Source organism: Xenopus laevis, chromosome 8S, assembly GCF_017654675.1.
Source record: "Xenopus laevis strain J_2021 chromosome 8S, Xenopus_laevis_v10.1, whole genome shotgun sequence".
Taxonomy (NCBI): domain Eukaryota; kingdom Metazoa; phylum Chordata; class Amphibia; order Anura; family Pipidae; genus Xenopus; species Xenopus laevis.
This window is the reverse complement of record NC_054386.1, coordinates 32,856,410-32,872,151: the sequence shown is the minus strand read 5'-3', so window position 1 is coordinate 32,872,151 and position 15,742 is coordinate 32,856,410. Positions and strand designations below refer to the sequence as shown.

General features: G+C 42.7%; 1 protein-coding gene across 3 annotated transcripts; it reads right to left on the bottom strand.

Moving 5' to 3' along the window:
- Positions 1–5,524: 5,524 nt before the first annotated feature.
- Positions 5,525–12,503, bottom strand: set.S (SET nuclear proto-oncogene S homeolog). 3 transcript variants are annotated; one of them, XM_018231939.2, is made up of 8 exons: positions 12,319–12,460; positions 10,770–10,827; positions 9,979–10,121; positions 8,782–8,885; positions 8,584–8,697; positions 8,210–8,380; positions 7,971–8,124; positions 5,525–6,839 (listed from the first exon to the last, which is right to left on the bottom strand). In XM_018231939.2, coding segments are annotated over exons 1-8 (819 nt in total). In that variant the 5' UTR covers positions 12,392–12,460; the 3' UTR covers positions 5,525–6,837.
- Between the last annotated feature and the right edge of the window lie 3,239 nt (positions 12,504–15,742).

Sequence of the window (15,742 nt, the reverse complement as noted above, 5' to 3'; positions counted from 1 at the left end):
AATAACAAAATATATTCTATCACAGACTAGTACATAGTTCATAACGTGGTGATCAGTATAAATCAAAAACCATATAAATAAATAAATAACCGTATGTTAATATATATATACACATATAGATATATTGCAAACGCATGCAACTATAATAATTCATAATCGATACCAATAATACTACAAAACCAAACAAAATAAATAGAAAAGCATCAGTTACAAAAGCAAGATAACTCCCATTCTCTATTGAGGCCCCCATAATTCTCTGTAGTTTTCAAATAAAAAATCCAATAGGCCTCTAGCCTCAATAATTTCTGATCCAGATCTCCCTTTCTTATATTTCTGGGGGGTTTATCTATAATTTGAAAAGACATACAATCAGACCCCTGATGTTTTTCAAGTAGATGCTTTGCTATAGCCGATTTAGTATCCAATCGGTTGGTGGCTGAAATATGTTCTAAAATGCGGGTGCCTGCCCGTCTAATGGTTTTACCCACATATTGGGCCCCACATTCACATGTCGCCAGATAGATCACCCCTTTCGACATACAGTTAAAGTATTCCTTAATGTCATATAATGTCGAGTCTGCTCTTCTTGGGATAGTTTTCATGCACAAGCCATGCAGTTGTGGGACCGCTTTGCGGAAAGGGGCTATTGTGAAGATGTTATCAAAGCTGCTTATGACAAGGCGGTGTCAGCAGACAGAGAGCAATTATTGCGTCCCAAGCCCAAGCCTGAGGTTGGATCCAGGGGGCATCAGGTTCAGAGAGGGCAACCTGCGGTTCGTTTTTGTACCACTTATAGCCGAGACACCTATTCGATTAGGAGGAGTGTTAATAAATATTGGGGGATACTTTTACAAGACCCCGTACTTGCTAAATTTTTAGATAAAACACCCTCTTTTGTGTTTAAAAGAGGGAAAAATTTGGCATCACACATCTCCAGAAGCTTATTTATGTCTAAGGGACAAACTGAGAGTAAACCTTGGCTCAAATTTAAGGGGGTTTACAAATGTGGCCGCACCAGATGCAAGTCATGTCCATGGATTAATGTATCTAAACAGTTTCAGAGCTCAGTGGTAGGTACTTTATATGACATTAAGGAATACTTTAACTGTATGTCGAAAGGGTGATCTATCTGGCGACATGTGAATGTGGGGCCCAATATGTGGGTAAAACCATTAGACGGGCAGGCACCCGCATTTTAGAACATATTTCAGCCACCAACCGATTGGATACTAAATCGGCTATAGCAAAGCATCTACTTGAAAAACATCAGGGGTCTGATTGTATGTCTTTTCAAATTATAGATAAACCCCCAGAAATATAAGAAAGGGAGATCTGGATCAGAAATTATTGAGGCTAGAGGCCTATTGGATTTTTTATTTGAAAACTACAGAGAATTATGGGGGCCTCAATAGAGAATGGGAGTTATCTTGCTTTTGTAACTGATGCATTTCTATTTATTTTGTTTGGTTTTGTAGTATTATTGGTATCGATTATGAATTATTATAGTTGCATGCGTTTGCAATATATCTATATGTGTATATATATATTAACATACGGTTATTTATTTATTTATATGGTTTTTGATTTATACTGATCCCCACGTTATGAACTATGTACTAGTCTGTGATAGAATATATTTTGTTATTCATAAAATGTTACAATTTAAGTATATACATTTTTACAGAATATAAGCCTATTGCAACAATGTTTTTGTAAGCTGTGTCAAATTTCTATTTCTCAGATGAGTCTGATCAGCCCAGTAGGTGGATTAACATAATTACCTGCTGCTTTGGATCGTTCTGATGTATATATTATATGCTAAATGTTCTGATTGGGTTAAATGTTTTTATGGGCTGGGCCGAGTGGTTTATTAACGGTGTTGGGGGTGGGTTTCCCTATGCTTCTGAGGAAGTGGCGAGATGCCACGAAACGCGTAAAGTGTGGGGGAGGTCATGTCCACATATGTACTGCACGGATGATTTTACCATTACTTTTTCAATAAAGAAGGCGTGATTTTTCCAAACCACCTGTGTGCTCCATATTCCTAATCGCTGAAGTACCATACCCTGTTTGGCTAATTTGAGCAATAAGTATTGTGGTCGTGTTGGACTGCTTCAGTTTCCTGATTATTCTGGGTAGAATGGCTAGTGGTGGATAGGCGTACACCATCCTGAAGTTCCATGGTACAAAAGTGCTGCCTTTGGGTCTCTTGACGCAGTAGAATTGTAGTTTTGCATTGTGTTTTGTTGCCAACATGTCAATCTCTGGGGTCCCCCACCTGCGGGTTAGTTGGCGGAAGATCTAAGGATTCAGTGACCATTCTCCCTGGTCTATTGATGTTCTACTCAGGTCTGCTTCTCAGTTTCCCACCCCTGGGATGAATACTGCAGATGATTGTGACCATATTTTCTGCCCATGTCAATAACTGTGATACATCTTGCATGGCCGATCTGCTGCGTGTGTCCCCTTGTTTGTTGACGTATGACACATTGTCGGTCTGTGCTCGGACAGCCCGAGATTGTAAGGTCGTGGACCATTTTTCTAGTGCCATCGCAATCGCTCGCAGTTCCAGCAAAGGTCCCCTGGAGTGTAAGCTCTTTCTATATGCCCCTCTTCCGCTGAGGCTGGCATCCGGTGTCACTGCTTCCCAGGTAGTGCTTGCCCAACTCCTCCATTGTTGGAAATTGTCCTCTCTCAACCAGCAGAGTAGGCTGTCCCTGGTTCCCTGCAAGATAGGGATTATTTGCTGTAAATTCTTGTTCCTGTTCCAGTATTGCAGAAAGTTGTGTTGTAGTGGCTTGAGATGGAATCTGGCAAAGGGTATGGCCTCTAGGGCTGCAACCATTAGTCCGAGGAGTCGAAAGCAGTCCTCTGCAGAGTTTTTTTTCTTTGGTCAGGAAGGTCTGGGTCGTCCCTTTGAGTGTGTTTACTTTGTCTCAAGGTAGGTATATCTATTGTCTCTTGGAATCGAATAAGAGTCACAGAAATAGAATTGTTTGGCTTGGCGTGAGTGAGCTCTTTTGGTGGTTCATTAACCAACCATGTTGTATAAGCACCCTGAGGCACAGGTCTGTGTCCTTGGTTGCTTGCACTTCCGTGGGCTGCCTTTATCAGGAAATCACCCAGATACTTTGGTATGTGTACCCCGAGGGATCTCAGGTATGCTACTATAGGAGTCAGAACTTTTGTAAAGACGCGTTGGGCTGTACAAAGGGTAGATCCGTGAATTGACAGTGAGCATCTTTGATCCACATTTGCTGTTGTTTTTGCTGCCAGTTATGTGACTTCCATTGCTGCTTCTGCCAAGAATGCTAAGGCAGTAGTCAGCTTTTATACCTCATTTTGCAGCAGCTGTTTAGATGCTGGTGGATGTCGGGCCAGTTCTTGTACCCAATGTCTGTATTGCCGCTGCCTGTGTGTAGGATCGTTTTAGTACTGACTCCATGCGTCGGTCTAACAGATCCTTAAATGCTGTCTCTTCTGCAGGTAGGGCCGTTTGCAGTGATAGCCGTGCCAGTGCCCACTCTATGTCGATTGCTTGTGTAATGGAGTTAAAGATTGGGCAGGCTAGTTTTCATTTTTTATGGACTCCCAGAAGTCTATCTGCCCTTGAGAGTGCAGCTGTCTCATCCTTAATTTTGAGTCTGAATCATCTCCCACTTCAGGGGTTGCCGCTGATGGCCCCTCCGACTGGGAGTGGGGGCAGTTGCACTGTTTTCATGAACCATTGTAGGAATTCTCCAATTTGAGCTGGTACTTGTTCTGATGTTTAGGCAGTTGGGTCATTCTCCCAAGGTATTGGGCTCTCATCTATAGGTCCCTGAGCCCGCAGTTTGTGGAGTGTTTGGTGATGAGGTTAATTCCTGTGAAGGCTGATTAAGAGCTATCTGTGCGGATAGTACTGGTGGTCCTGGTATCTTTTGTGCAGGTTTGCAATGAGAGAAAGTTACAATCAGATTTCCTTAAGGAATGATTGCACACTTTGCATTGGGGAAGCTACTTAGGTTTCTTGTTTTTTACCAGACTGTGTTATATCTGAGTTCTGATTGTAATATGCAGAGAGTGGGTAAAATGTACTCATGGAGGTTATGCTTCTGTAGTGTGGAAGCCTTGTTAGCATAGCTTGATTGCTTTCTAAGGCTGTCTGTCCGCAGTAGTTCTGTATTGCGTCTCTGCGCTGTTGTATGTGACGGCGTTGTGATGCAAGCATAGTCAGAGCGTCAGTGACATCAGTACGTACACTCGTCTAAGCACCATGGCGTGAAAAACCCGATTGGCTTGCGGCCATCTTTTCAAGTGGTCTCCCCTCTTATGCCACCTACTGTACCTGCTCGTACTGTTTCCGCTGATAGTGTACTTATATAACAATATACTGTACTTCTATTAATCATACCTGCCTGAAAGGTTATATGCAAGCTTACTTTTTGCCTTTAGGATTCTTTGCTCCACAATCAAGATACATTATAAGCCCTATTGCATAATGCTATATGTATATAATTCTATACAGCCCCCAAAGGAAAGCTAACATGACTTTTTTTTCAGGTTAGAGACAGAGTTTCTGAGCTGTGGGTTGATGATTATTCAGGAGCTGATTATTTAGGCTGTGTTCACCTTGCCATCCTAACTCTAACTGGTAGAACACATAACCAAAGCAAACACTGAGTGGGCACTTATGATTGGAAACCAGGCCTAGCTTACAGTCAGAGTACCAATCAATACCAGAGGTTCAGTTGGGTTGAGGTCAGGTTCTTAAGAGTGCCATCTCCCCCAACCCATTCTGTCCAGAGCTGGCTTTGATAATGGAGGCATTACTGTGCTGCAACAGGAAAAAAATTGTCATAGAATGTCACTGTAGCTTTAAGGTTTTCTAACTGGAACCAGTTGCAGGGAGGGGTTAGATACAATTCACACTGAACTAGGTACGGGGGTGTTTAGATATTAAGTGTTGCACAGTAAAAAAATCTTACTTAAAGGGGTGGTTCACCTTTAACATTTAGTAGGTTACAGAATAATGTTAAGCAACTTTTCAAATGGCTTTCATTTTTATTTTATCATTTTTGAATTTTGCCTTTTTCTTCTGATTCTTTCCAGTTTTTGAATGGTCTTTTTCCTCTGATTTTTTTCCAGTTTTCAAGTAGGGGTCACTGACTCCCATCTAAAAAAACAAATGCTCTGTAAGGCTCCAAGTTTATTATTTCTATTTTTATTACTCATCTGTCTATTCAGGCCGCTCCTATTCCAGTCTCCAGTGCATGGTTGCTAGGGTAATTTGGACCCTAGCAACCAGATTGCTAAAACTGCAAACTGGAGAGGTAAAAAATTATTTAAAGATGAACAACCCCATTAAATGTACAGCCAAACTGAAACCCCCCCGAACACAAGTAAATGAGATTTTCTGCTTTTGACCCCTATGGGTCCCAGTGATTACATAGTTTTGTTTCTGCACAGAAGGTATGGGGAGGTGGTCCTTGCAGTTTCTCACACTAAATGCCTCCCAACATACAAGATTCAAGAGAATATTACATACAGGTCACACCAATTTCTTTATTTGTAGTGTTGATTGACAGGCAAAAATCTGACAGCAAAGATGTAGATCGATAACAGACTAGGAATCAGATTAAGTGCCGACTATCACTGTTGCCAAGCAAAAAGAAGTACAAAATTACCACAGAAGCTCCATGTTACACGGAGAAGAGGAGATGCTGACTGTGCATGATGCCAGATGGACAGCCATGCTCCCACACTACTGCCAGGCTAGTTTCAAGGTTACTACAAAATGCCCAGTATCAAAAACATTAGTCTGAACCATCAAACAAATAGAATTTGCACGATAATTTTGGAAAAACATAGTCGAGGGGGTGGGGGTTGGGAGGTAGCATTTGAGTGAAAAAACAGCAGTCCCTTCGTGTACACATTAAGTTTTATTGTAACAAAGCAACTTGTACACTTTTAACGTTTAAAACGGAGCATTTTTCCTTTCCAGAAAAAAAAAAAACTGAGAATGTCATTTCCAATATTGTCCGGCAGGGTCCAGTAAGGTCCCTGCAGGCTGTTGGCCCTGAAAGCCTTTATAAGGAGGATTTTTTTTGCTTTTATTTTTAAAAGTGTCTTAACCTGCATGGATGTCCTGGTAAACATCACAAACATGCCAAAGAGAAAAAGCCATGTTTCCAAAATGCCCAACCCTGCCCACCCCGACCACCCTGTTTTCACTGAAAACCCTCCCGCTGACTTCTATCCCACCCCCACAGTATTTTTTTTGTACTTTATTCATTTTTTAACAAGAAAAAAAAAAAAAAAAAACGAGACCGATACATGGTGGTAAATGCTATCTGTCCATACTCACATGGAAACAGTGTAACCTCTGAGCCCAATATACAGAAAAGAATGGGAAATGTTAAAAAGTAAAAAAAAGAAATAGTGGGATTGCTATGTACTAATCACACAGTTCAACATTCCACAGCCTCCATCAAAGATGGCAGCCAAGGTAAGCTGTGCCCCATAGACAACATGGATGTTACAAAGTTTGAAGTTTATTGTTGGAGACAAGAGCATTATGGACTTGGGAACAAAAAATAATAATGGTTAGAGATTTCCACTGCATTTTACTCAGTTCTTACCCCTCAAAAACAAAAAAAAAAGGAAAAAAATAAATTTATAAACCATGGTATGGAGAGGGAAAAAAGGACCAAGAGAACAAGGCGACCGAGCACACAAGAAAAAAAAAAAAAATGAAATTATATATACGACAGCATCTTGCTCCCAGGGACTGCATAAAAAAAAGGAAAAGGGTGGAATCCAAACAATGCGATCATTTAATCATCTTCACCTTCGTCTTCCTGCAAAAACATAAAACAGTAATAAGCAAGAAACAGTGGCAATCTCCTTTATGCAAATCATTACTGCAGTTGTCAGCGGTACAACCAAACCCTGTGAGACAATCAACAAACTAGCCCACATAGTACTCAGGCTGAAATGTCACATTGAAGGTGCCATTAATGTTAAAGGGTTACGGTCATGGGAAAAAAATTTTTTTTTCAAAATGAATCAGTTAATAGTGCTGCTCCAGCAGAATTCTGCACTGAAATCCATTTCTCAAAAGATTAAACAGATTTTTTTTATATTCAATTTTGAAATCTGACATGGGGCTAGACATTGTCATTTCCCAGCTGCCCCTGGTCATGTGACTTGTGCCTGTACTTTAGGAGAGAAATGCTTTTTGGCAGGCTGCTGTTTTTCCTTCTCAATGTAACTGAATGTGTCTCAGTGGGACATGGGTTTTTACTTTTGAGTGCTGTTCTACCAGGCAGCTGTTATCTTGTGTTAGGGAGTGGTTATCTGGTTACCTTCCCATTGTTCTTTTGTTTGGCTGCTGGAGGGAAAAAGGGAGGGGGTGATATCACTCCAACTTGCAGTACAGCAGTAAAGAGTGATTGAAGTTTATCAGAGCACAAGTCACATGACTTGGGGCAGCTGGGAAATTGACAATATGTCTAGCCCCATGTCAGATTTCAAAATTGAATATAAAAAAAATCTGGAGCAGCACTATAAACTGATTCATTTTGAAAAAACATTTTTTTCCCATGACAGTATCCCTTTAACTACTGAGCTGAGACAGAGATAGGTACATTCATTAATGTAAGGCAATTCTCTAGAGAAAGAAACCAGGGATACATTACTACCTGAAGCGTTTTGTGGCTCTGTACTGATGGTGTCTGAGCTTTAGCCCAGATATACTAAAATATGGGGCAGCAGAGTTGGACAACATTGTCTACTACAGTCCTCTTTTGTCATTAGACTGCCTCTGGAGCATTTTCTCTTCCCAATAGCCGTTTTGGGGGACTGTTTCTATTAAAGTAAGCGATAACGTGCACAGGAGAATTCAAGCGTTTCTCCATCAACTAGCAATAATGGAGATGTCCATAAGCAACATTCTCTGCATGCATAGTAAGTGATAGGATTTTACGTACATACCTCTGCTTCTTCTCCCTCTTCATCATCGTCGTCATCTTCTGAACCTTCAACCTCATCTTCATCACCCTCCTCATCAATATCTTCCAGTCCCTCCTCTTCCTCATCATCCTCTTCCTCACCCTCTGCTTCTTCATCTTCCATGTCAGGGACCTTGAGAAAGAGATTAATATCATGCCAAGTAAAAAAAAAAAAAAAAAAAACCACTATAGGTTCTCTATTAGAGCTTCCTCCTCACCAGGTAGTACTGCAGTGGGTTTGGCCAAATGTCATCCTTAATAACCTCTCCAAGTTCATCAGCTCCTGCGTCAGAATGATCTGTGAACCAAGTGAAGAAACTTTCTGGCTCTTCATGTTGCCTCTTCCTGCTGGCTTTGTTCTGTGTCTGGCTAGAACGCTTTGTTAAATCCTAAAAAGTAATGCACAAATAAACCAAATGTAATTATTAGAAACTGACACTCCACATCATAGTGAAGCAGCTTAGTACATCTATAGATGTCTGCTTTGGGTGGGGGGAGCAGCAGAAGAGCTCAATTCAAAACCAGTATTGGGCTGGCCCGCACATCACTATTGCATACAACATGCTATGATTATTTACAGTTTATTTCTTACCTTCCCTGCTTTCCATTTTATCTCTGTTGACTTTGAAGATGGGTCTCCACTTTCATTCAAGTGGAATTCTTTAGAGAGGACTTTGTTTTCAAAGTAGGGATTCTCATCAAAATACTAGAGGGGGGAACACCATTTTACTAATAAGCATATGACAAAGTGATTAAATGGCCATAGTGTGTCTAGCTGAAGAATACTTACAAAATCTATTCTGTAACCCGATTTTATGTCTTCAAACTCTGTAACTTCCACCCGAGTCAGATAGTGAAGTGCTTCTTCATCTTCCTCGCCCAGTAATGCGGATACTGAAAAATGAAAAAAGGATTCACCAATAAGCAGAGAAACTTTAGAACGTTTAGACCAAGAGTGTACGCTTATAAAAGTAAAGTGAGAGAAGTGACTGATCCGTTCAGGGTCACAATCAGTCCCTATGATTGTCCTCTAGTTCACAAAAAAAACCTTGCCTGTACAGAGTACGCATAAGGGCTAGAACAACGCTACAGGCATTTATGGTAACTAGCAGCAGCGACGACCAATTCAGAATACACCATATTTTCCCATTTTTTTGCATATGAAAACTACTGGTGCCCTGCCTGAACATAACCCATCCATCCAGACAGCAGCACTAAAATCTGAAGAAATTCTGGGTGAAGATTAAGGAACAACCTGGGGCTTCTATAACATTATCCAGCCATCTAATCACAATTCATGGACAGAAATGAATCACAATCCAGAACAGATAGCGGCTATGCAAAAATAAGAACACAAACACCAGACTGGCCAATAAAGTCAGAGAAAACTGACCAAGTTAGTAGAAGTAGGTATTGATCAATGTTCAAATACACGCACAGGATAAAGAGTCTCAAATAGTCACCAGTAGAATTAAGTTGGCATGGCCTACTCTGTATTAAATCTCCATGCAGAATAATTAGAATATTCAATTTGCATGGCAAAACTGGTTATATGTGAAGGCACTGCATGATGCCAACTGTGATACAGTAATAATGGTAGTGCAGAACATTGTAAACAGCTACTTTAATCATTCTGCCTCTTGAGTGCTATAGTTGCATTAAGTGCTGCATTTGTAGACTTAGATGGGATGAAAAAAACTGCCCCAAATACCATAAGCCTGTATAGCAGAACAGTCATATTCATAGTCACAGGCATACACACTGGACTCTAAACACCTTGCATAAGTATGGATTTTGCCGAATATTTATTGAAAATAATCAGTCCCTTTAAAAAATACCACCATTTGTAACAAAAAATTTATTTAAATGACACCATTCTAAAATGACTAAATAATTGCATCAAATTGCTACAGTGAAGTATTAGCCTGCTAATATAGACCGTATGGTTAAGTTGCACAGTACAAAAAGTGTTTAACAGGCAACTAACCTTGTGGGTGGTTGACGAATGTTGTAACCCAAAAGTTAGGGATTTTGGCAATCAACTCTGACCTCTTCTGGAAAAATGGCTGACGAAGTTTGTTATATTTCTGTTCTACTTTCAATATTTCTTCACTTGCCTGTTCATTCAGTCTAAGTAAACAAAGGAGACGTTATTAAAGACGGGAACAATTTTTGACGCAAACATTCATAAACATTTCTCTCTCCCAACAGTAACTGGATTTTGCAGGGAAATGGTGTGCCATAGAAGGGGCCATCAACAGGGCTGGTCCAGATGTTAGTATGCTCAAAATGCTACAGAAGACAGACTTGCAGGTATGTAGATTGGCAGTAGTTTTTAACTGGATAGTGCTGGTCTCTGATGTAGAAGTCAAAGCCACCATCCTGCCAGGTGCTGCACTACAGAGTGGGCATCATCAGGTCGATGTGCTACAACAGCACATGGCCCAAGGTTCTGACATTTCTGATAATGAGGAAGCAGCTTCCTTTCACTTTGCAAACGAGAGCCAAACCAGGAAATTCTTTTAAAAAAGTTACACACTTCTCTAGATGAAGGCTGTCAAACATGTCCCAATTATCTATTATACCAACAATGGCACATTGTAAAGTGTGATAAATGCTTATGCAGGAAATAGCAAGAATAGAAAAAGCTTGGCAGGACATACTAGGACTTTTAAGTAGTTTGGTGCAGAAATGCACAGCATTTAACATGGAGTAGAACAGTACATTAACAGCTGAACACAAGAATATGGCACAGCTAACTAATGAATTTAACCTTACCTGTCTATTTCATTCTGTACTTCATCAATATGCTCAATGGCTTCCTGTTGCTCTTTTTCTAAAGGATAAAACATAACATTGATGTACTATGAACTTGTACGATTCCAGTTTTTGCATCACTTGCCAACTCATCATCATAGTTATACCCCCCATGTGTGGATCCAAAATAAATGTGTCTGCTAGTGTGTGGCTTTTTGGCAGGCTGGGTTACCCACCAAGGGCACAGATTGCAGGCCACCAGCTAATACCATTACTACAAAAACATAACAGGACACCAAAAGCTTTTTAGTGACTGTAGGACATAAAGCTTGTTACCCTGGTACCATAATGCAGGTTTATGAATAAGATTGCAGAAGGAGTGCAACTCAGGTGCAGGTTTATCAAACTTAATCAGATGCTACTGGAAAGGACTGAAACATTGTATTAGTTCCTGCTACTGTTCAACCTTTCCAATGCCAGTATTAGAAGTGCTTTATTAAGCAATCAGCTTTCCCCAATCATTTGATCACTACCCTGCAAAACAACGAACATCGATGAACTCTACAGATCTGGTCTGCAAAAGATTCCATGTCTCTGGAAAGGATCAGGTTAAAACCTATCCAGGACAGTATACAAACCACCGAGCTGGATTTCCAGCTATTTCCTAGAGCTGAACAGTTTGCATAGAGAGCAATGAGTGCATCCCAGCACGTTACAGTTCATCAACATTGGCAGGGATGCTGGGAGTTGCACAACATTTAAGAAGGGGGATGTTGGGTGTTAAAAAAACAGGAATAGCAGCCTCACTGCATATAATCCACGGGCCATATAGGAAATCAATAGAACACGGGAGAAGTGGAAAGGCTCAACAGCCTATAATTGCAGCCAGGTGGTCACATCTGGGAGTATAAACATGATGGCGGGTAAACAGAGCGGACACGTGGGAGCCCAAGTATAGGGACAGCTGAAAGGATGCGAGTGCAAGTAAGCAGCAAGGACTCCACAGGCCCTCACACGGCTTGCGGGATAAAAGGCACCAGCAGGCCCTGAATATTTTACCCCGCTTGTCAGCTTTAGACCGCTAGACTACAGCAGGCGCAATTGTTAAGGCGACGATGGCGTGAAGCATGCTGGGAGATGTAGTGCAACAACACCCGGAGAGCCAAGGTTAAGCAACTGGGCCCACGTGGTGAGGAGGAAGATCACAAGTCTCCGCTCGGCGCCTACACACTGCCCTCAGGGGAACAGCGCGGTACCTTGACCTTCCCCTTCCGAACCCCCGCTCTTATCCCATCTATCCTCCCATGCCTGCGCCATGCGGATCGGAAACATCATGGCGGAGTAGGACAATGAGCCTCTGAGCTTCATGCGCAACGCGGGGCAGCCCAGCCTCTTGTTCTCGTCCCCGGCCCGAATATAAGTAACCCCCCACACGCCTTATCCCACGGGGCTCCCTCCATGGAGCGGGTTTCGCCTACTCCTGTGCGGCCTGCAGAGCGCACTTTCCGCTGCGAAAAATGGCGCTGGAGCAAGGCCTCGTCCTCCCCGCTTTCTATCCCCCCGGCCTTACCTGAGGTCTCGTCCGCTCCGTCGTGGTTGGAGTTCACCTCCTTTTTACTGACTTTGGCCGCCGGCGCCGACATGTTGTGTGTGAGGAGAGGTGGTGAGAGCGCGAGGCAGGGGGAGGGAGTGCAGGCTCAGGCCTGGCTGGAAGGGGAGGGGGAACACACACAGAGGAAGCTGCTTCGCTGTGAGGCGGCCGCTTCTGGGAAGGGGACGGAACGCCCTGGGAATTTCCCCTCCTTCCTGCGGCGGGAGCTGTGAGTGGGTTCGTCGGGTGCCGAGCTGAGGGAGAAAGGGGAAAAGAGAAGAAGGCGCAATGGCCGCTGCTGTGTGTGAGGGAAGATCTCGCTCCCGTGCGTGTGTGAGAGAAAAGGAAGGAGGAGGGGGATGGAGGGACGCACTGCGCTCGGCACCAACCCGCGTTCCCGCTCTTGGTAATAGCCAGGCGGAACCACCTCCTTTCCGCGAGGCGGGGCGAAAAAGGAGGAACCAAGGCGTGTCCATAATGGGGACTTCTCTAAAGTCCGCGCCCATTCCCCCCTCTCTTTCGCGAAGCAGGGTGGAGGCTTTGAAGTAGGCGGGAATGGCTTAGAGGTCGCGCCCAATTCTCTCAGTCTCAAGACTAAGGGAAGGCGGGGAAATGTAAGAGGGGGAGGTAGGAAGACCGGCGAGCATGACGCAGGGAGCATGGCAAAGCCAAGGAGGCTATAGGTGGTCTGGAAGGTTGGGCAGCGCGCGCGTCATTCCGGCACATGTGGGCGGCAGGTTCGACTTTTTTGTGTGGGCGCGCTGAGTTCCCGCCGCACGCGAGTAACAGGAAGGCGACTCTGCCCACTATAACACCTTAACCATTTCACGGGCGGATCTAAGTGAGATGTGCGCTTCTTCGCCATGTGGCGGTGCTGCACTGTTGAAGGGGAAGATGTACATTGTATAGCGTCACAGCTTGGACTAGCCCATGTCATGGGGGGTGTCATGAGCAATTTTTACTTCATTTAATCAAAAGTAACCAATCAGCAGTTCGCTGTGGTCGGACAATTGCAGCCAGCCCAATCCTGATTGGTTACTGCTTCATGTTCCATTATTCTCCAATCTTGGGATTTCCCATCCTGATGCTCTTTGGAAATGAGGTCTCTAAAGTACATGGAGTTGGCTGGCATGTGGTGGAGGTGCTTGCGGACGCCCCTATATATTTTTCAGGTGGTTCTACTTTATGTAGGCTTCTGGTCTTTGATCCCACTGTATGAGTTATGGCAGAGAGGAAGTATTGAGGTTTTTGTTAAAGGGCTTGTTTGCCTTTAAGATAACTTTAAGTATGGTGTAGAGTGAAATTCAGAGACAGTTTGCGATAGGTTTTTATTATTTGAGTTACTTAACTTTTTATTCAGCAGCTCTTCAATTTGCATTTTTAGCAATCTGGTAGCCAGGGTCCAAATTACCCTAGCAACCATGCACTGATTTGAATATTGTAATATGAATAGGAGAGGCCTGAATAGAAAGACAAGTAATAAAAATTAGCAATAACAATACAATTGTAGCCCTACAGAGCATTTGCTTTTTAGAAGGGGTTAGTGATACCCATTTGAAAGCTGGCAAGAGTCAGAAGACAGACAATATTTCCAAAAGGATAAAAAATAAATAATGAAGAGCAAGAGAAAAGTTGCTTAGAATTAGCCACTCTAACATACTAAAAGTTAACTTCAATGCGACGGGTGGGGTGAAAACCCCCCTTTAAGTTCCTTGTGCTTCCACACTGTCATAAAACACAATTTCCTGGCAATACCCAGTCAACATGAAAAAATTCTGACTTATGGGTATTTGCCTGCTGGTTCCCAGCCTCGACAGAAGAAACGGTTTGACCTATAAATCCCAACCTTTCCTGATTTCCGACAGCCTTTTTTTGTTCTGTCCCAGCCTGGGCAGTCTGGGAAGGTTCCCGACTTTCTTTTGTTTTCATATCTAATCATTTTCTGTTTATTCTTTCAGGTTCATTACTCACATTTGCCTCTTTCAATTACCGGGCGCAGTTCTTAGAAGTTCTTTCTGCCCGTAGCCCTTGCCCTATACTATGCCTTGCCTGGAAGGGGAACCCTTGGTTTGGGGGGGGTCTTTCTCGCTGCTGCGTCGGCTCCCTATGCACTTCTGGGTGGGCGCAGTGACGCCTTGATGATGCGGACCCTTCTATCTTTAAAGGTGTTTGTAGCTGGTCCACGAGTGCCCTTGTTGCTCTATTTCATTGCAAAATGGACCCAGCTGCCGTTAAGAGAGCCACTCCCAAGCCTGCTGAATGAGTATTCCTACTGTGATGATGCTTAAGGAATATATAATATTTTTCTTCCAGCATTTCTGCCATTGTTGATGAGCCTAGTAGAAAGTGTGACAAGCAGGAATCTGAGAGACGCTGTATGGCATAAACCTGCACTGAGGGATAAGAAGATCTGTAAGGATTGCTTCACATAATATACAGTATGTCAAAGGAGTTAGATTCCTCAGTTCTAAGGATTCAGCGCGTCCTTCCACTTCTACAGCACTTCCAGATCAGCAGTCGCTTATGTTATGGATAAAGGAGGCTGTATCTCAAACCATTAAAGAGACGGTACTTACTACTCCTGATCCCTCTGTTCAGGGGATAGATACTTCTATTCAAGAAATATCTTCTTATAATAGCTCATCCTCAGAGGAGGAAGGTTTTTGACCAAAGGCATCTTAATCCTTTAATTAATGAACAACCATCCACTTCCCTTCTTTTTTCTAAAAAGAAAAAGTCAGCTTTTCCTATTCACAAGGAAATACAATATCTCATTCAGGTGGAATGGACAAAGAGAATTCCGGTGGAAAAAAACATTGAAAGGATGTATTCTTTTACTGATGATATCCAGGAAATATGAAATACTCCTCCTTCAGTGGATGCTCCTGTAGCCAGGCTTTCAAGAAAAACTGCCTTACCAATAGATGACATCTCTGCCTTGAAACACCCAATGGATCGCTGTTTAGAAACAGAGCTGAAAAAGTGCTACATGCAGCCTGTAAACCTTCAGCGGCACTTGTCTCCGTTACTAAGGCTCTCTCCCTTTGGGCTGAAAATCTCAAGTTGGCAGTCAAGGATGAAGCTCATAGGGAAAAGCTTTTGGAGGGCTTGGAGGATTTTAGATTAGTGACTAATTTTTGCCTTGAAGCATCATTACATCTTGTGCAGCTTTCTGTTTGTTCTATGGCCTTTGGAGTAGCGACCCGTAGAGCCCTTTGGGTCTGGTCATGGTTTGCAGATACAGCTTCCAAAAATTCGCTATGTAAGATGCTGTATGAGGGATTGGCGTTTGTTTGGTAAAGCACTGGATGAGATAATTTCAAAGTCTACAGGTGGGAAAAGCAATTTTCTACCACATACAAAGCGATTTCGTGAACATTCTAAGAAGCAGACACTTTCTTCA

What these genes read in the sequence shown, in the direction of transcription:
- set.S (XM_018231939.2), bottom strand. Translation starts at nt 12,391, where the DNA reads ATGTCGGCGCCGGCGGCCAAAGTCAGTAAAAAGGAGGTGAACTCCAAC. An exon ending in CGGAGCGGACGAGACCTCAG is followed by an intron (nt 10,828 to 12,318) that starts GTAAGGCCGGGG and finishes TTTATCCTTTAG; the next exon opens with AAAAAGAGCAACAGGAAGCC. An exon ending in ACCCACTGCAGTACTACCTG is followed by an intron (nt 8,125 to 8,209) that starts GTGAGGAGGAAG and finishes CTCTTTCTCAAG; the next exon opens with GTCCCTGACATGGAAGATGA.